At 51.0% G+C, this 21,372-nt stretch overlaps 1 protein-coding gene across 1 annotated transcript; it reads left to right on the top strand.

Moving 5' to 3' along the window:
• The first annotated feature begins 463 nt into the window (after positions 1 to 463).
• Positions 464 to 8,593, top strand: LOC135904048 (uncharacterized). Its single transcript, XM_065434637.1, has 4 exons — positions 464 to 732; positions 5,458 to 5,561; positions 5,626 to 6,597; positions 7,758 to 8,593. Exons 1-4 carry the CDS (start codon positions 635 to 637, stop codon positions 8,282 to 8,284), a joined length of 1,701 nt encoding a protein of 566 aa, XP_065290709.1. The 5' UTR covers positions 464 to 634; the 3' UTR covers positions 8,285 to 8,593.
• Positions 8,594 to 21,372: the final 12,779 nt, after the last annotated feature.

Below are 21,372 nucleotides of genomic sequence, written 5' to 3'. Positions count from 1 at the left end.
GATATTTCGCAAAACTTCCGTTTGCCGGCACAAATTTTAAGGCACGTGAGCTCTCCACAGCCATCAGAGAGTAAACATGGCGGATAATGGCGGCCGTGCAGCCGCCATGCGTGTCGAGAATAGCACCCAGGCTGCGCAGTGGCTGCCGCTGTGCAACACCTCCCCCGTCCCTTCTCTACCCTCTCCCACCGGGCTCCATGCGCGCGACTGAAGACGGCGCGTTTCCTGCTCGCTTTCCTCTCTTGCACTCCCGAGACTGAGCCGCGATCATCGGCTGCCCTCGTGCGCTTCCACTCGCACCTATAGCATGCGTAGCTTTGTAGCTTCTTTATAGCTTTGTAACTTCTTTGTAGCTTCATGCTACAAGTCCGGTGGATGGCAATGTTTCAACATGCATAAATGCAGACATGCATACAATTTTCCACTTTTATGAAATTTTCTCCACCTTGCGGGCTTCATCAAAAGTGATTTTCCCATTGTGCCTGTTTTTCATGCAGATCAACTGCATCCCACTTCATTCCCAGACCGACGCACAGCCGGAAGGTTCAGCATCCGCTGTGGTGTTTACGCTCTCGAGAGCAGGCTGCACTTCAGCTTTTAGAGGAACGCTTACGGTCCACTCCGCGCAGGCATTATGCGGCAAATGAGGTGCGCGGGCGAACAACGTTGGTGGCGACAGCGAGACGCGCAACACCCCTGCGCTGCCAGGCTGCCTTGGCTGCGTGTCGAGCGGTAAGGGCGTATCGACAACGATAGCCTGCGCGCGTTTCATCTGTGTGCGTGATCCCGTGTACCCGGATCGCGGAATGCAGTGTCAAAGACAAGGCAAAGTGTGTCAAGTAACATCCAGAATAATTCGTTTCCTCGTGCTTCCGATACTGTATGGCAGAATGGCACAACATATATACGGCCCACCGAACATTTATGAAGCGCTTGTGCCGCAACCAGTTCCTTGACATACATGTTGAAAAAAACGGCAGTTTTCGTCGACATACACAATGCATGCGATGAACCGTTGACAGCGTCAAGTTCACTAAAACAAAACTTATGGCAGTTGGCGACATTTTGATGCGCGCACATAAAAAAAAGCGCATATAGACGTGTAGTCCCCAACTATACGGGGTGATCATTTTTAAGTTTTACAGAACTTTAAAAATTGCCTGTTGCAGATTACATAAATGTAGTCCTTTGAGCTTGATTATTCAGGCGGGCAAATATTATTAGCATAAGAAACTGAAACACGTATTCAACTATTTAACAAAAGTTCACTAATGAACTTCTTTATTACTTTACAGCACATATTCCAATTTACGAATTGTAGGCAGTGCGGTTACAAAGCGTGTATACTTCGAACGAATTTCCAGGATGACGCCACTTCGGAGATATATGCGCCATTTAAGTCGCCGTAAACATACATTGTTGTTACACTTACTTTTTTAACCGAATGCTCCTTTATGTATTGAAGCACAAAAGTAACTTGAACGCCTATCTATTTTGTCCCACACATTAGGAAATAATATATCGAAACTACTGCCATCCTGGAAATTAATTTCAATTGGATCCGTCTGGCATGGTTACGCGCCTTCGAAGGCGCGAACTTATATATGTCATCCGCTCTCAAAGTAAGATGAGCCCCTCACCGGCTACAACTCGCAAATTGCGACATGTGAGGCAAAGTAATTAATTAAGAAGTTAGTGAATTTTCATTAATTAGTTGTTTGCGTGTTTCGACTTGTCGTGCTGGTAACGTTCGCTTTTTCGAATAATCCAGCTCAAGGGCAAAAATGATGCTATCTGCCAGGGGCGATTTTCAAAATTCAGTAAAACTCAAAAAAAAAACCACCACCCCATATAGGCAACGCCAACAGCGCCTTGTAGTTGAATCGAAGCCACGCTCTCCCGACGGTTTCGACTGCAGGCGGTCGCGCCTGGGATCCGATATGCGCTTGTTCGGCTATAGCTATCTCGCTTTTCAAACTTGACAGACATGTGCCCACGCGGCAGCGTGTCTGAAGGAAACGTCAATAGGGGCTATTTAGATCCAGTAAAACTGGCGCCAGCAACCTCGCTCGAGGCTTTGCGCTAGGCTGATACAAACAACATGCCGATCTTCAATAACTCTCTTAAAGAGGTCGTAACAAAGCGACTAAGATTCGGAGGGCCGATTTCCTTACAAGCTCCTAGATCCAGTCTCTATATTATGGGCATCCTGATGCAGACCTATATTTAGACATCTCGTACATTCTAACAGTGAAAGCCGTAATGTTTTCTGTCCTTGTCATAACTACGCATCAGGTAACGATTATTTTTTAATATGAAAGTAAACGTTCCCGCAAGTGAAACGAAAGCACAATACCGTGTCTCCGCAACATGTAGAAAAAGCTTTTGCCAAACTTGTAACAACGTTTCAAGTCATGCAATGATGAGAAACAGAGATAGTGCCTGTTTGTCGACCCTCTCTCGGCGAAGTCGGAAAACAGCCCCTGCACAGTCCAGCTGAAGCTCACTGACTTGCAGTGTTGCCGGAGCTAAAAGGCATTCTCCAGGTGTAGCACATCATTCGGCTTTGTCTTGAAAAGACAAGACCAATGATCTTGACAAGAACCAATACGCAAACACAGTTAATAATGTCTTAAAATTGGTCTGCCCCTTCGGCAGCGCTTACGTTTGTGGGCAAACGCTCTCTGATGACTCTGAACAGGAACTGCCTCGGTCATCAATGATCGACGCGACGTTAGGGAGCCGGCTGAACGTAGTAACGAGTGCAAAGGCACCAAACACAGGCTGGCTTTCCGCAAACAAAAAGATGCAACGTCTCCCATTAAAGTGCGGCCTGTATACATTCCGAGAGGAGCCTTTTTTGGCTCTCGCTGGTTTTGAGTAGTAGAGTGGTGGAGTGGAGAATAGTAGAGGGTGGTCTACCGGCATATTGAATGATACTATACCTGGCTGTCAACTCTGTTGACATTTCTCCACTTCGTGTCCATGCTTCTGACGTACAGGTATTTGTGTAGGTTAGCCCACTGCTTACTATATTACTTTTTATCCCTGTCACTGAGTCTATCTTCAAAGCTAATTTCCCTCTGCGATTTAAGAAGAGGTCCAACCCATGTCACTCTCCGCTGCCGCACTTGGGGTTTTCCCGTGGGCACCGAGTGCCAATCCGCCCACCATCTAGCGTGCAACCTCGACCTTATCTCTGATTCAAAGCAGGGATTGGCATTTGCGAACGTTAGTGCTGGCACTTTTACTTCCTTCCGATTTCCTTCCTTCCTTCCTCAGATTTATTACACCCCCAAAGTCTTTAAGAACTCTACGTTCTGTTTAGCTAGGTTCCGCTTCCACTTCATTTTCAGATTTTACTTGTGGGTGTTTAAGTTTTATGTATACGCCGAGGTGTTTATATTGCGTGACTACGTATATGCCTTGCTATTGAACTGACACCACGTGGTTACTCACTCCTCCATTAAATATAATAATTCCCGATTTCTCTGTGCTAAACTTAAGGCTTGGACATGTCGCTTCATTGCCAAAGGTATTCGCAACTCCGCTAGTAGCACTATGTCATCCGCATACATCAGCCCAGGAACCCTCTGATGCACAATATACATGTTACAGGTGTATGAGAAAGCAAAACTTGATTTACTCCTAATTTAGTACTTTCCAGTCGCCTTTTTATGCCCTTAACCTGAAGCATGAAATGCAATGGAGACAGAGACAATCCTTGCTTCAGCCTTCAGTGAATTTCCACTAGCTCTATGCATTTTCAGCCTTCCCATACGATTTGTACTCGATTTTTCCTACATATCTTCCTCGACACTTCACGAAATCGTCATCTACGCTTTCGATGTTGAGAATGTGCGTTGTTTTAGGCTCCCTTAGCATCTAGAAAAATACACTGTACCATAAAGGTACAGTGTACTCTGTGCTAATAAAATCTTTATGCACTGAGTAAGTGCAATGGTATCCTCTAAACGTCTGCCTGTAGATGCTGTAGTTCTCCCAATATGTCATTTTTCTCCACCCACTTCGACAGCTCTAATTTTATGGCTTCCATTGTTATTCTATATACCACCGATGCTTCTTTAACTGGTGTGTACGAGTTCGTTTTATTAGTATCACATTTGCCTTTATACACGAAGTTCGTCCGGCTTTCACGCCACCCAGTCAAAATTTCCTTTGTCTTAATACCTTGCTGTGTGGCTCTAGTCCTCTGTGCGTTGCATTTTATACCAAGCTGATCGATCAACTACACTGTAATTTCAAAGGGCCCTGCTGCAGTGTTATTTCTTGTTTGCATATATCTTTTTTTCTTTCAAGTTGAAGTTTGCAACTTTAACTTTTGCTCTATCAGGCTTCTCTATTGATGGATCTGTCTGAGCTTGGACTACACTTTCTTTTTTGTCGAATTTATCACTAATCACCTCCATCACGTACAGCAACACGTCGTCCATTTCGAAAATGGGAAGCTTGCGAATGTCCAGTTCGTGCTCCTAGTGCCCTCGCATGGTTTCAGAACCATTTTAGCGTGCCTAATCTCTTTCGCAAATGTCCTGCACCCAACGTTCCCCTGTACATTTAATTTTCTCTTTCACTAGTAGCCCCGTCAGCTCTTTCTTTTCCAGGTGCTGGTTCTATCTAAGCAATATTTATTCCTTGTAATTCTAACTTTCTCGCTTCTCTATGATCTCTAAACACTTGTTTACGCTCTTCTATAGCTTGTTTCATTTCCTTGTTCCACCATTTTCGTAGTTTCCTCTTTCCACTCCAGCAGTTTCTGAGTCATGTTTGTCTTTATCTCCCGCTGCATGACATATACAAACTCCTTGTAATCCCAGACCACTCTAGGAGAGGCATTCCTTTGTATGCTTTTTGCAATCTCTGTTACTTGCTTTTTGATTATTTTCTTATATCTTGCTGCTGTTGCTTCCTGTATTTCATTAATATTTTCCCCAAAACTTAGAATTATGCGTTTTCGAAAGTAGAAGCAGCGCCCTCAGGACCCGATCCCGTTGACAGCTCGTTTTGACGCACACGTACACATTGCACATAGCATCGCCTAAAAAAACCGCTTACGTGCTTAGCCATAGTAAAAGAAAGATGGATAAACGCTTTAAAGCACGAAATGAAGCAAAGGGAATATTCACAATTGAAGGATCTCCAGAGCTGCATAAGCTGTCGTTGCGACTTCTCCGCACTTGAATCGATACTGCGGATTATTATTAATCCGCAACGTTATTTGTCACTTAGAAGAGCCTGTGCAGGTGTTCGCGCTTGCTACACCTCTAAACGAGACGCAGATACGCGCGCAGTCTTCGTTGTGGCGCAATAACAAAAACAAAACCCCACTTAAAGAAGCGCATTTTATTTTCCTCTTCAAAACTAGAGGGAGGTTGTCGTCCTAATAGGAGAGCGCGTGCGAAGTTGCTTGTGTGGCATTGCTTTCACATTGTGCAGCTACCACAGCCTCAGCCAGAGAGAGAGAGAGACGATTATGAAGAGGGCGTCCATTGACGCTATCAAACGGAAGGGGCAGGAGAGGCGAGTCGGCATTCGTCGAGGTGAGAGGGACTCCAGCCAAACCAGTGGCCAGTCGTACCCAACAACCTTCCCTTGCCCGACCAGACCGCTTCGCTGGTCGAGAAGGGCGTCGCAGGTGGAGATCACCGCCATGGTGGAGAGGAGGAAAGGAACCTCAAAATGCCGCCTCGAGCCGTGCTGCGCAGCTAAAAAGCGGACCCCAACCACCGAACGCCGCCCAGTCCACTCCCCACTTCCCCGCCGGCTTGACACACAGTTCTCGAAGGACACCCATAGAGTCGCCCAAGATGTGCAGAAAACAGCTGGCGTTGATGGCTATACTAGTCGTCACGGCGGGGGCGTTACCTATAGCTGACCCTAAGACGGACGGCATCGCGCCCATAAACATCGAAACCGCCATTACGCCGGAGAAGACCGCCATCCATTCCGCAGAGAAGACGCCGATCATCTCTGAAACAATACCATCCACCTACGCTGACGGCGGAGCCGCCGTCGTCGATAAGGAAACCGGAAAGGATGTTCAAGTTGAACCAAAGCCCTACAAGACATCCGAAGTGGATTCGGCAAAGGCCGTGAGCGGAGGAGCGGTTCCCGACGTGGAGCCGGTTGGTGTCCCGGCCGCCGACGGGGTCGGCAGCGCCTTTCGCAGCGAGATCAGTGAAGCAGCGCCCACGCAGAAGGTCGAGCCCGAGAAGGCGCCGACTCTGTCAGTCGGAGACATCGGCACCAATGACCCACTCGAGGGCCCAAACCAGCACAAGGTTGAAGGGGTCCTGGATACTGAAGGCCTTGGCGCCACTGTCCAGGACAAGGTCGAAGGGGCCAAGCCGTACGAGGTCAAAACAGAAACCACCGTCGTGGAGGAAGGCGTTGCGGTGGAGGACGAGACCACCAGGGACGAGAAGGTTCCGGAAGGCGTCGAGCAGTACGGCTCTGTGCTCGAGTTCAGCAAGTATGACACCAACAGCGACGGAGTCATCGATGTCGATGAGTGGAGCATCATCCATGGCGGTCACGAGAAAATTACTGGCCAGTTTCACGCCGCCGACATCAATGGTAAGTCACTAAGGCGAGCCTAGTTATCGAAATGAAAATATCCAAGTCTAATGAACACTGTCCATATAGTCGGTGTCGACTTAAGTGGAAAAAAGGAACTTGGTGCGAAAACACGAACAAATACAAGAACCGCATATAAGATTTTGCATGTTTGTTTTTACCTGTACCTGTGCGTTTACATTTTTCACAACGCGTCGAATATGCCACAGTCTGTAAAACGTGCTTACATTATAGCTCTAGCCTGCCCGCGACCTCTAAGAGGAGTTAATCATTCGACGTTCTAGCGAAGTATGAGAATCTTAATTTCTGATATAATAGCGGATACAAAAACCAAACGGATTGATAGAACGAAACACGCAACGAACAAACTTAAAATTAAATTATGGGGATTTACGTGCCAAAACCACTTTCTGATTATGAGGCACGCCGTAGTGAAGGACTGTAATTTTCGACCCCCTGTGGATCTTTTAACGTTCACCTATATCTAAGTGCACGGGTGTTCTCGCATTTCGCCCCCATAGAAATGCGGCCGCCATGGCCGGGATTCGATCCCGCGACGTCGTGCTCAGCAGCCCAAACACGCAAGGAACACTGAATCTTAAAAATTTGTCAATTTGTAATTTGCCCTCGATCCATATAACTCAGTAACTGTGCTAGCGCTCAAATTAGTTATAAATCTCAGTCGGCAGCGTTTGCTTGACAAGATACTACGACTAATATGGGTACGCGGAAATTCGCTATTCTTGTGACATTGACAAAAAAAAAAGTCGGAAAAGCTCTTCATTCAGCTTCCGTACCAACCAAGAGACAGCACGTTTAGACATCTCGCCTTGTCACCGTGATTCGAAAGTGCCACTTTCACGTTGCAGTAGCCCTTCGAACACAAGTTCTGCTTGAATGAAGGCACATTCAGTGGCGTGGCACAGTATCCCGTTATTTCTTTCCTCTTCTGCTCACTCAGTGCTACTTGGGAGTTCGTTCATGACGCAGTATGCGAAGCGTTCACGGTGCGACTACGCGTGCAGTGGTGCGTGTCATAGCAAGACCGGATTCCCAGTCCGCTACCACGCTAGCGCCAAAAGTACCCGCTAAGCCTCACGTGCAACGATCTTCAACAGTTTCGTAGCCAACAGCTTGATTGGTCTTGCCTTCCCTTTCAGGTGACAAGCAGCTTGAGCATACTGAGTTCCAAGGCGCCAGCTGGTACCACGATGGCGACCAGTCGGCCGACATTGCCCGAGACGCGCTGATGCTGGCCATCGCCGAGCAGGCCGCCACAGCAGGGGGCGAGCACAATCACGCCATGGGCGCTGCAATAATGCCTTCCACCGAGTTCCGGTACATCGTGGACGACGCCGAGAGCAGTGCGCAGAGCGTGCCGGTGGTCCCGGCGGAGCCCGCTGACGTCGTCGTCGTTCCCGAGAAGCCGGTCGCGCCCAGTGCGAACGTAGACGCGGCCGCCGTAAAGGTCAACGACGTTCCGACTACGGCCGTTCCTCCCAAGGATGTCGTTAGCGCCGGCAAGCCCGTCGCGACCACGAAGGAAAAGACGGAAGTGCCCCAGGTGTCGGAGGTGGTCAAAGATGTCCAGCGAACGGACAAAGTGGAAAACCCCGATACGACGACTCCGGAGCATCCCGCTGTGGTCGCAGAAAAGAAGCACGGCGAAGTGGCACCCCTGATCTGACGTGCTTCCGCGCTGGAGGTAACCAAGCACCACACGCACTCTGAAAGCTGAAAAAAAAAAAAAAACGTCTTCTACGTCAGGTCAGAAAGAGCGCTTCTTGGCGCTTCGTGTTAATGTCATTACGTGCACCTCTCGCCGAGGACTGCTACTTCGCCAGCAGTGAGCTGGGACGCAGCACAGCTTTCTTCCGGCATTTTCATACGCGGTTCGCTTAATTTATTGCTCCTGTCTGACGTCGCTTTCGTGAAGGGTCGCTGCAAGTCTTCAGTCGCTTTTGCTTTTTTCTTTTGTGGGTGCTCTTGATGCGGATTTTATGCCTTATGTGTTAAAGGTGATAGGGCTGATGGACAACTGTCAACGGACCATGTCGCACCTTGTTTTTTTTTTAAACCATTGATTTTACAAAAAATAAACGACGTCACAAGCTCTAACGACGGATACCTTTTTTCCGGTTGTCGTGTACTTCCCTTTGCTACGCAGTATTTGGAACACAGAGGAAGTTAACAAGATCGGTTGGTTTTATTCTTGACGCCAAATTGTATCGGTGATAAAAATAAATTGCAATTTTCATAGAAATATTATCAATCTAAGCGTGGATACAAGTAGATGAAAAACAGTACGAAGCTCATTGGATCAATACACGAGGATTGCTTTCTTTATTTCTACCATCTCAACTTAGGTTGCAGCATTGCTGCAAGGTGCCTTTTTTAAAACGATTTTTGTAGCGTGCAGGCTACAGAGTTCAGGTCCACCTCTCGGCCCTTCCTGCAAATAAGTTCTCTCTGTGTGTGTCTAATGCACATGAGCCGAGTCCACCCCCGATCGTGAGCCTTACTGGAAAGATTTCAAAATATAGAAAACAAAGTTAGTGGAAGCTTTCGGCCAGAGGCACAGAGGAATTTGCGTTTTTTGAGTAAGCAAAGCCAGTTGGTGCACCATTTCCGAAATCCCTGATATTTCAATGGAGCAGCAAGCTATGCCAAAGAAGAAAACTTGAAGTAACCTTGACGAGATTGCCCTGTCGTATTCTGTTACACGCACAGATCTGGCTCAGCGATCTCACCTCCGTGCCCTTTCCACAATGAGCACGAGTCCGAATACACCGTTTTCTATAGTCCTGCCGTGCGCTGTCATCTTTAACAGAACTCTAAAAATTACTTCGCGCCGACTTTACCTCAAGGCTGTTCCTGCACTCGTTCCTTCACCGCGTCTGCGATTACAGCCATGATAATGCTGATTGATTCTATAGCCCTATATCACTGACCTTGCTAAGTTCGTTTCTTTTTCAGTTTGTTTGCATTCCTGTTTAGAAACCTCTGATCCTCTCATCTTTCTTTTTTCAACTCTTACGATAGCGAACCGACACTTCCCGATGGCTAAAAAAATCAAAGCCCCTTTCTTAAACAAAGCTGTTTGAGCGTGAAGCTTTCCCCCAATGCAAACTGAATCAAAGTCCTGAGCCAACGAACACGCAACGAACCCAAGAAATGCTGAGCGACCCGATGCTATCCATAAGTGATTTGATTGCTTGTTTAGGATTGTACTTTTTGAACGTGGAAGATGAATGAAGACGCATTTAGTTAAGCTGCGTAGCCTGTTTTAGATCATGTAGCCGTTGATTACACACACACACTTATACATATATATATATATATATATATATATATATATATATATATATATATATATATATATATATATATATATATATATATATATATATATATATATATATATATATATATAATTCGAGGAAACGTTCTGGTAGGTCAAGTGCATACGTAGTTGATGAAACGAAGGGGCACACTTACGAAAATTGCATGTTTTATCGTTTCGGCCGTGGCACGGCCCAAAACGTTAGAACATTAACGATGTAATTTTCGTAAGTGGGCCCCTTCATTTCTGCAAACATATCATCATCAGCAGCAGCAGCCTGGTTACGCCCACTGCAGGGCAAAGGCCTCTCCCATACTTCTCCAACTACCCCGGTCATGTGCTAATTGTGGCCATGTTGTCCCTGCAAACTTCTTAATGTTATCCGCCCACCTAACTTTCTGCCGCCCCCTGCTACGCTTCCCTTCCCTTGGAATTCAGTCCGTAGCCCTTAATGACCATCGGTTATCTTCCCTCCTCATTACATGTCCTGCCCATGCCCATTTCTTTTTCTTTATTCCAACTAAGATGTCATTAACTCGCGTTTGTTACCTCACCCAATCTGCTCTTTTCTTATCCCTTAACGTTACACCCACCATTCTTCTTTCCATAGCTCGTTGCGTCGTCTTCAATTTAAGCAGAACCCTTTTCGTCAGCCTCCAGGTTTCTGCCCCATACGTGAGTACTGGTAAGATACAGCTGTTATACACTTTTCTCTTGAGGGATAGTGGCAACCTGCTTTTCATAATTTGAGAATGCCTGCCAAATGCACCCCAGCCCATTCTTATTCTTCTGGTTATTTCAGTCTCATGATCCGGATCCGTGGTCACTACCAGCCCTAAGTAGATGTATTCCCTTACCACTTCCAGTGCCTCGCTACCTATCGTAAACTGCTGTTCTCTTCCGAGACTGTTAAACATTACTTTAGTTTTCTGCAGATTAATTTTCAGACCCACCCTTCTGCTTTGCCTCTCCGGGTCGGTGAGCATGCATTGCAATTGGTCTCCTGAGTTACTAAGCAAGGCAATATCATCAGCGAATTGCAAGTTGCTAAGGTATTTTTCATCAACTTTTATCCCCAATTCTTCCCACTCCAGGTCTCTGAATACCTCCTGTAAACATGCTGTGAATAGCATTGGAGACATCGTATCTACCTGTCTGACGCCTTTCTTTATTGGGATTTTATTGCTTTCTTTATGGAGGACTACGGTGGCTGTGGAGCCGCTATAGATATCGCTCAGTATTTTTACATATGGCTCGTGTACACCCTGATTCCGTAATGCATCCATGACTGCTGAGGTTTTGACTGAATCAAACGCTTTCTCGTAATCAATGAAAGCTATATATAAGGGTTGGTTATATTCCGCACATTTCTCTATCACCTGATTGATAGTGTGAATATGGTCTATTGCTGAGTAGCCTTTACGGAAACCTGCCTGGTCCTTTGGTTGACGGAAGTCTAAGGGGTTCCTGATTCTATTTGCAATTACCTTAGTAAATACTCTCACGTGGTGGTGACGTTGAATAACACAGTAGCAATACTGTGAACAACAAAACTAACTTTTATTGGGCGAACCTGTGCCCACAAAACAGGCTACACTTATAGCACAACGATAGCGGCTAACACAGTCGGCGATCGTCGAAAATCTGATCAGCGGATCAAGCGCGTCGGCTTTTATAGAGCAGTTGTCGAATGTTCCAGACTAATCGTTTGGACCCGCGTGCTTTCCACAAAGTTCTATACCATTCGCGTTACGCGATGAAATCATATAACACAAGGTTCGGCGATAACAGACAGCCGGGTAGAAGCATCGATAACTTTCCAGAAACGTCGGATACATGCAGGCGCGTCCCTCGCTGTGCGATTACAGTTGTTAAGCGGCGAAACTTGGTTGCCCGATAAAGATAAGTACACGTGTCAATACCCCCCTCTTAAAAAGCATCGACCCGATGCTGCAAACAAACGAAGGTAATAAACAAAAGCACTCGTAGCAAAGAAAAGAACAAAAATGACGAAGTTCGTCAGCGTCCGTAAAAGGGTTTAAGGCGCACCACGTGGACCACTTCAGATCGTGCGCGGCGCCGCTGTGAATGCGAAATGCCGTCTGGCACGACCTCATAGTCCAGAGCGCCAATACGTCCGATGACCTTGTAGGGTCCGAAATAGCGTCGGAGTAGTTTCTCACTGAGTCCTCGTCGGCGTATCGGCGTCCAGACCCAAACACGGTCGCCAGGCTGGTACTCGACGAAGCGTCGTCGGAGTTTGTAGTGTAGTGTCGGCTGTCGGTCCTCTGCTGGCTCTTGATTCGCAAGCGGGCGAGCTGTCGGGCTTCTTCGGCGAGCTGGAGATAGCTAGCGACGTCAGAGAGAGAGAAACAACTTTATTTTGCCACTGCAGGGTAGGAAGTTAGGGCAGGTAGGCCTAGTGTGGCTCCCAGGTGGGGGCGACGTCTTGGGCCCACGAAACGAGTGCTAGTTGCGTTTTCTTGTCTTGCCTTGTCAGCAGCTGGTTCCAACCCTCTTCGGAGGGAACTGGCAGTAATGATCGTGGGGGAGGGTTACCCTCGCATCCCCAGAGAATGTGTGCCCGAGTGGCGAACACTCCATGGTCGCACTTAGTGCAGACGGGGTCATAATCCCCTCCAGTGATTAAATAAAGTCTAGAAAGACTGAGTATTGAATCGGTCTGCAGTCTGCGAAGCATGGTGGCTTGCGCTCGTTCGAGGTCGGGGTGGGGAGGCGGGTACACGCGTCTCGTCTCCTTATAGAAGTTTGTAATTTCAGCGTAGGATTTGGGGGCCTCTGCGAGCGCATCTGGGTTCGAGGGGCCGGCCGCCCGGTTAGTTAGGCCTCGGGCTAAACGGTCGACCCCTTCGTTCCCAGAGTTCCCCGCGTGAGCAGGTACCCACACTAAGCTTATAGTTCTGTCGAGAGTGCAACCGCGGAGGATGTGTGCGGCGGGGAGACAGAGTGAGTTTTTTGAGAAATTTTGGATGGCTTGTTTAGAGTCACTGAGAACCGTGCTTGTGCGGGGATCCGCGATGGCTAGCGCGATCGCAACCTCTTCGGCAGCGGTGGAGGAGTGTGTGCGCACTGTAGCGGCACTGATGAGAGTGGTGGTTGGCGTCGCTACGCAGGCTACGTATGTGTTACAGTCGCATTTCGCCGCGTCCACGTACATGGCATGTTCGTCGGCGGAGTAGGTGACGTCTAAGGCTTGTGCCTTCAGTTGGCGGCGCCTATCGTGACGGCCGGGTAGCATGTTCTTGGCCATGGGTCTGATGACTAGCCGACTGAAGACTCCAGTCGGGAGGGGAGCAGTGGGGTGGATGTCACCTGTAGGGTTGATATTAAGACGATTAAGAATGTAACGACCGTGTTCGGCGCGAGAAAGACGGTGTACCTGTGCAGTCTTGTGTGCCTCTATCAGCTCTGTGAGGGTGTTGTATACTCCAAGCTGAAGGAGACGCTGTGTGCTGGCGGACTGGGGCAGTCCCATTGCCGCCTTGTACGCCGAGCGGATGATGCTATTTACTGCCTCTTCGTCTTTGCGGCGGAGGTGGTAATAAGGGTATGTGTAGACAATCCTACTAATGAGGTAGGCTTGTGTGAGGCGGCAGAGGTCGGTCTCCCGCATTCCCCTGCGGCGAGTGGCAATGCGGCGGATTAGGCCGTTGATTTGGTGGGCTGTGGTTCGGAGGCGTTGGATGGCTTCCGAGTTCTGCGTGTTGTTCTGAACCAGCATGCCTAACACGCGGATGGTCTGTACGGGGTCTGTGGGGTGGGTGGCAATGTGAAGCGTGATTGGCTCTTGAGGGTCGGGGACGGGTCGGCGAACACGTCTGTCTCGTATAACTAACAGTTCAGACTTGGTGGGCGAACAAACGAGACCGTTTGCCTGTACGTAAGTGTGGACGGTGTCGATTGCCTGTTGAAGTGAATCTTGTATCTCCCCGTTCGAGCCAGTGTTTGTCCAGAGGGTAATATCGTCGGCGTATATTGAGTGCTTAATGTGGGGTATGGTGTCGAGAAGTGTGGGAAGGCCCCGCATAGTAATGTTGAATAGGAACGGGGACAAAACAGCTCCCTGTGGTGTTCCCCGGGTGCCCATGGTGACTTTGTCACTGCAGAGGTCTCCAATGTGGAGTTCAGCAGTGCGGTTGTAAAGAAAGTTGGCAATGTAGTTGTAGGTGCGAGTGCCTACATTCATCTGTGAGAGGTTGGTCAGTATAGAAACGTGCGACACGTTGTCGAACGCTTTACTGACGTCGAGGCCGAGAATGGTGCGTGTCGCCCGGATGGGACCCGGGTCGAGTATGTCGTGTTGTATCTGCCACATGATGTCTTGGGCAGAGAGTCCAGCCCGGAACCCAAACATCGTGGGGGGGAGGAGATTCTCCTTGTCTGCGTGAGTGTGGAGTCTGTTCAGAACTACGTGCTCCATAACCTTCCCCAGGCAAGACGTGAGCGAGATGGGCCGCAGGTTGCCCATATCGAGTCGTTTGCCTGGTTTGGGTATGAAGATTACCTTGGCATGCTTCCAGGAGTCTGGAAGGCGACCTTCATGCCAGTGGTGGTTGAAAAGGTCCGCAAGTGCTGCGACCGACTGGTCGTCCAGGTTGCGGAGCATTTTGTTGGTAATATGGTCATCGCCGGCGGCCGCAGTGGTCTTGATGCGGTTGAGAGCGGCGCGGACTTCCGACGCCGTGATGTCTCTGTCCATGTCTGGGTTCTGGGAGCCTTTGTAATTTAAGGGGGTGGGAATGTCGGTGGAGGTGTTTATGTATTTGTCTTTCAAGGTAGCGAGGAGTTCCTGGTTCGTGCCTGGAAACGCGTGTATGACGCGGTTGAGATTCTTTTGTGATGCTGACTTGGTGTGGGTCGGATCAAGCAAGTGCTTGAGCAGAAACCATGTGTTCTTGCATCCCAACTGCCCATCGAGTCGGTCGCAAGTCTGATACCACTGTTCCTGACTAAGTTTGGTGGAGTAGGCTTCGATCTCTCGTTCTAGGCGAGCGAGGCGAAGCTTGAGAGGGCGGTTGTGTTTGCGTCGGAGCCAGCGAGCGTGGAGGCTGCGCTGGGCCTCCCACATATGCATGAGTTTAGCATCTGGGGTGGGGCCACCCTCCTCCTGCGTGACTGTGGAGGTGGCGTTGGCTGCGTCGCGGAGCAGAGTATCTGTCCATGTGTTGAGGTCGTCTATGGGGCTTTGCGGACGCTGAGTTCGTACGTACCGGAAAGCATCCCAGTTGGTGTGTTTGAATGTGCGGCGAGGGCCCTTGCTGTGTGTGGCTGTGAACGTAGTGCTGAGAACATAGTGATCGCTACCTATGTTCATACCGAGATTGTCCCAGCGCGCATCTGGGATGTTGCGGGCGAAAGTGAGGTCGGGGCAGCTGTCTTTCGTGATGCTGTTACCGATACGGGTGGGCCGTTCGGGGTCGAGGAGGGGCGTCAGAGCCAGTGTCTGGGCAGTGTCCCAAACCTTGGCTCCTTTACGACCGCAGGCTCTGCTGGGGTAGCCCCACTCGGCGTGTGGTGCGTTAAAGTCACCCACTATAAGTAGCATCTCGTTCCGCGCGATCGCACACGCCTTGCGGAGGAGAGTGGCTACATTAGTGCTCTTGTCACTTGGGGGGCTGTACACGTTTAAGATGTTGAGTGGGGATTCGGTTCGGCTGTTTGGAAGGACCTGCACGAAAGTGTGTGGGACTTCGGGGTAGTCAAGATCGAGTTGATTGGCGGTGAGGTTGCGGTGTACAAGGATGGCGGTGCTCGGGCGGAGATCCGGCGCCACCGATTGGTTGTAAGCAGTATAGCTGGCGAGTTTTGTGTCGGTGTATGTTTCCTGGAGGGCTATAATGTGGGGTGTAAATGGCTGGGCCTGCAGGGTATACTCCAAGGCTCTCCGCTTTGCCTTGAAGCCCCTGCAGTTCCACTGCCATACTGTGATGGGCGCGCTAGCCATCGCGTTTCCTGTAGGGTTCGGGACGCTGTGGAAACGCTACGTCGGTTTTGTACCGCCAGCAGACGCACGCGCGGCTGCACTCTCGGTAGAGGGAAGCGCACCAGGCGACTGAGTGGGCTTTGATGTCGTGAGGGCGTCAGTTTGCGGAGGGCCCGCGAGGTGGTCGAGGCGTGCGGTTAGGGTTTGAATATTGGTTGCCATTTTAGTGCAGCCTTCAATGAGCTGGTCGATAGTGGGGGTCAGCCGTTTTAGGACGTCCTCTATTTTAGATAAGCGGGCGTCAAAAGTTTCGAATTTTGCGTCAAGGTCAGAGGTAGAGGAGGGGGGAGGTGCCTTGCGCTTATTGCACTTGGGCTGGTCGGTGTCCATGTTGGGGTCATTGGTGGAGTCGGAGGTGGGAGCGCGAGCCACCTGCTGCGGCCGCGGTTGTGGGTGCGCCTGTGCAGACTCAAGGCTATGAATTTTAGCATTTGCCTGTGCTAACTGTAGCTGTAGTTGCTTAACCATTTCTGCCAGTTCCCTTACCTGGGGGTCGGGCAGTTGGCTTGTGGCTGGTGGAGGGCTCTTCCACGCGACCTGTTTGGTGGACTTGGTATCCGGCCCGACCTGGGAGGTTGCCCGGGAGTCCCGAGAGCGCGATGGGGAGCGGCTAGGGCTGTTGTGACTGGAGCCGCTGCTTCGCAGTGGTGGGAAAGCGTCATTTCCTGGGGGTCGTTGTTGGCGGTCGCGGCTCCGAGAGCGAGACTGATGGCCACGTGACAAGGTGCCGGGGTCAGTTTCAGTGTCCGTGGAGGATTTGGAAGATTTAGCTCGGCTGGTTGGCACGAAACGGTATTTACAGCTTCTACTGCCGGTGGGATGTGGGCCTTTGCATACGATGCACGTGGCTTGACAAGTGGGTGGTTGGCCGACTGGTTGAGGTTCGTGGGCCACACCGCAGCGGCGGCAAATGGGTTGGCGCGGTTGTGGGCACGCATCTGTTCTGTGACCTAGCTTGCGACAGTTGAAACAAGCCTCCGGGCGCCCCTTGTAAGGGAAGACCTCGAAAGTGAAGCCCAAATACCGCATGTATCGGGGCAGCTTGGTGTTGGCAAACGTGACGACAAAGTGTCGTGTCTGGCCCATACGCCGCGCAGCAACGATAGGGATGTCGGGATTGCGAGCCCGAAGCTCGGCGAAGATTTCGGCGTCGCTTTCATAGCTGTAAGCCCGGTACAGAATCCCTCGCACGGAGTTGTCTGGGGCTGGGGCGTAGGCGGCAACAGGGACTTCTGTGGTGTCGATGGTGATGGCGCGGACCTTGGCGTAAGACACTGCACGAGCACTGTCAGGCGTGCTCACTGTCACTGTGTTGTTAGTGGGGTGCATTCTAACCTGGTCGGCAGTAACTGCCAGGCGTTGGTCGCCGTTGGCTGCTGCGTAAATGGCAACAGCCAGCCGGGCGGAGCCGACGGTGTGGAGGTTGAGTGTGCCCTGCGGGCGAAGGACTATCTTGAGGTCGTCCGAGGGCAGGCGGGGAAGCGGGCGCTTTCTGGTCGGCGGTGGAGGGCGGCCGCGTTGCCGCGCATTCGGGGCAGACAGCGTCGTGGCCGGCGTCTGGGCTCCGGCAGGTTGTTGTTCAGGCGGAGATGGGCGTCGGTAGCGGCGTTGCATCTCGAACGCCGTCCATGTGCCGTCGGATAACTCCGCGGCGGTGATATCGGAGCCTTCTACGGTGTAAGGCATCTTCCATGCGGCGTTGGGCGCGGCAGGGTGCGGCGTCACCACCGCAGCTTGGTATGGGAGAGTCCGCTTCAAAAAGGTGGGAAACGGCGAGAAGGCCGCTTCCCATATGACTCCCGACGATAGCGACCCGGGCAAGGGCGGTCGGTGAAGGTCGCGTCATCTCGGTGGTTACGGAGCGCGCTGACGACACGTCCGTTCACCTCGGCTGTCTCGGAGCGAGTCCTAGCGACGTCAACATTCTCTTCGTCAGTTACGTGCGGCAGCATGGCGTCAAGCGTCGTTGTCGGGTTCCTGCCGTAAACCAGCTTAAACGGCGTGAGCTGTGTTGTTTCTTGCACCGCCGTGTTGTACGCAAAGGTTACGTACGGCAGGACCGCGTCCCACGTCTTGTGTTCGACGTCGACGTACATTGCTAGCATGTCGGCAAGCGTCTTGTTCAGGCGCTCCGTGAGACCATTCGTCTGCGGATGGTAGGCAGTTGTCCTCCTGTGGCTTGTCTGGCTGTACTGCAGAATGGCTTGGGTGAGCTCTGCTGTAAAAGCCATTCCTCTGTCGGTGATGAGGACTTCTGGGGCACCATGTCGCAGCAGGATGTTCTCGACGAAAAATTTCGCCACTTCGGCTGCGCTGCCTTTTGGTAGAGCTTTAGTTTCAGCAAAACGGGTGAGATAGTCCGTCGCCACGACGATCCACCTATTCCCGGATGTTGATATCGGGAACGGCCCCAACAAATCCATCCCAATCTGCTGGAATGGTCGGCGAGGAGGTTCGATCGGCTGTAGTAATCCTGCTGGCCTTGTCGGTGGTGTCTTGCGTCGTTGACAGTCTCGGCATGTCTTGACGTAACGGGCGACGTCGGCGGTCAGACGCGGCCAGTAATACTTTTCCTGTATTCTCGACAGCGTCCGGGAGAATCCGAGGTGCCCAGCGGTTGGATCGTCGTGTAGGGCTTGCAGTATTTCTGGACGCAGCGCTGACGGTACAACAAGAAGGTAGCTGGCGCGGACTGGTGAGAAGTTCTTCTTCACGAGCAGGTTGTTTTGTAGCGTGAACGAAGATAACCCGCGCTTAAATGCCCTAGGGACAACGTCGGTGTTCCCTTCCAAATACTCGACGAGGCCTTTTAGCTCCGGGTCGGCTCGTTGCTGTTTAGTGAAGTCTTCCGCGCTTATTATCCCAAGGAAGGTGTCGTCGTCCTCGTCGTCTTGCGGCGGGGGATCGATGGGGGCGCGCGATAAGCAGTCGGCGTCGGAGTGTTTTCTTCCGGACTTGTATATTACCGTGACGTCATATTCTTGTAGTCTGAGGCTCCACCGCGCCAGCCGTCCTGAAGGGTCCTTTAAGTTAGCTAGCCAACACAATGCGTGATGGTCACTGACGACTTTGAATGGCCTGCCATAGAGGTAAGGGCGGAATTTAGCTGTAGCCCAAATGATGGCGAGGCATTCCTTTTCAGTCGTAGAATAGTTGCTTTCCGCTTTTGACAGCGACCGGCTAGCATACGATATCACCCTTTCAAGTCCTTCTTTCCTCTGGACTAGGACGGCACCGAGGCCTAGGCTACTGGCGTCAGTGTGGATTTCGGTATCGGCGTCCTCGTCGAAGTGTGCAAGTACCGGCGGCGTCTGCATGCGTCGTTTGAGTTCTTGAAATGCCTTGGCCTGCGGCGTTTCCCACTTGAACGCGACATCACATTTGGTTAGATGTGTTAGCGGCTCCGCGATGCGTGAAAAGTCCTTGACAAAGCGCCTATAGTAGGCACACATGCCAAGGAATCTGCGCACTGCCTTCTTATCGGTTGGCTGCGGGAACTTTGTGGTGGCAGCTGTCTTCTGTGGGTCGGGGCGTACTCCTGATTTGCTGATCACGTGGCCTAGGAACAAAAGCTCATCGTAAGCGAAACGGCACTTTTCTGGCTTCAGAGTGAGCCCTGATGACTTGATGACTTCTAACACTGTCGCAAGCCGCCTAAGGTGATCGTCGAAATTTCCGGCGAAGACAACGACGTCATCCAGGTAAACGAGGCACGTCTGCCACTTCAGTCCGGCTAACACCGTGTCCATGACGTGCTGAAACGTTGCAGGCGCCGAGCACAGTCCGAATGGCATGACCTTGAACTCGTAGAGACCGTCTGGCGTGATGAAGGCAGTCTTTTCGCGATCTCTCTCGTCGGCTTCTATTTGCCAGTAGCCAGACTTGAGGTCCATCGACGAGAAGTATTTCGCGTTGCAGAGCCGATCTAATGCGTCGTCTATCCGTGGAAGGGGGTACACATCCTTCTTCGTGATCTTGTTCAGTCGACGATAATCGACGCAAAAGCGTAGGGTTCCATCCTTTTTCTTTACCAGGACTACAGGAGAGGCCCACGGGCTTTTCGACGGCTGGATGATGTCGTCGCGCAGCATTTCGTCGACTTGTTGCCTAATAGCTTCACGTTCTCGCGTCGAAACTCGGTAAGGGCTCTGGCGGAGTGGTCGAGCGCTCTCTTCGGTTATTATGCGATGCTTTGCAACTGGTGTTTGTCGAATCCTCGATGACGTCGAAAAGCAGTCTTTGTATCGTCGGAGAAGACTTCTGATCTGTTGCTGCTTACTCATAGGAAGACTTGGATTCACGTCGAAGTCTGGTTCGGGTACTATGCTCATCGGGGTAGATGCGGCTGAATCCGAGAGGACAAAGGCATGGCTGGTTTCCACAATTTCCTCGATATATGCGATTGTCGTGCCCTTGTTGATGTGCTTGAACTCTTGGCTGAAGTTGGTTAGCATAACTTCCACTTGCCCTCCGTGCAGTTGAGCGATCCCTCTTGCGACGCAAATTTCACGGCCGAGCAATAGATGTTGGTCGCCCTCGATGACGCCTTCTACGTCAGCGGGTGTTTCAGTGCCAACGGAAATAATAATGCTGGAGCGCGGCGGGATGCTCACTTGATCTTCGAGCACACTCAAGGCGTGGTGACTACGACAGGTCTCCGGCGGTATCGCTTGATCTTGTGACAGCGTTATCGATTTCGACTTCAGGTCGATGACTGCGCCGTGTTGGTTCAGGAAATCCATACCGAGAATGACGTCTCGTGAACACTGTTGGAGGATAACGAAGGTGGCAGGGTAAGTCCGGTCATGAATGGTTATTCTTGCCGTGCAGATTCCAGCCGGCGTAATCAGGTGTCCTCCAGCGGTGCGAATTTGAGGGCCTTCCCATGCAGTCTTAACCTTCTTCAACTGGGCGGCGATGTGTCCACTCATGACGGAGTAATCAGCACCGGTGTCCACTAAGGCGGTAACTGCGTGGCCGTCGAGAAGCACGTCGAGGTCGGTGGTTCTTTGTCTTGCGTTACAATTAGGTCTTGGCGTCGGATCACGGCTGCGTCGTGTTGAACTGAAACTGGAACGTCGCGTCGTCAAGTCATCTTTCGTCGGTGTAGTCTTGGTTTGCTGACTTCGTCGGGACTGCGGCGTGTCTTCATTAGGTCGTCGAGATAGTTTCTTCGTCGTTTTCGCCGCGGCGGAGGATCTTCGTCAGTTCGACGAACAGCAACCGCACCTCCATCGGTTGCTGCTTTTAGTTTTCCGGATATGGGCTCGCAGAGCGGCCCGGGGCTGGGCCGGTGTATGGTTGGCGCTGCGGCGACAGGTAGCGGCCTGGTGACGGCGAACGGGACGCTCGTCGAGGGCTCCACTGCGTGGCGGCGAGGTAGTCGGCGATATCGCGAGGGCGTTCACCTTGCTGTGGGCGCGGAGCG

The sequence above is a fragment of the Dermacentor albipictus genome, chromosome 5, assembly GCF_038994185.2.
Source record: "Dermacentor albipictus isolate Rhodes 1998 colony chromosome 5, USDA_Dalb.pri_finalv2, whole genome shotgun sequence".
Classification (NCBI taxonomy): domain Eukaryota; kingdom Metazoa; phylum Arthropoda; class Arachnida; order Ixodida; family Ixodidae; genus Dermacentor; species Dermacentor albipictus.
The sequence above is the reverse complement of the archived record's forward strand: the minus strand, read 5'-3'. Positions and strand labels throughout refer to the sequence as shown.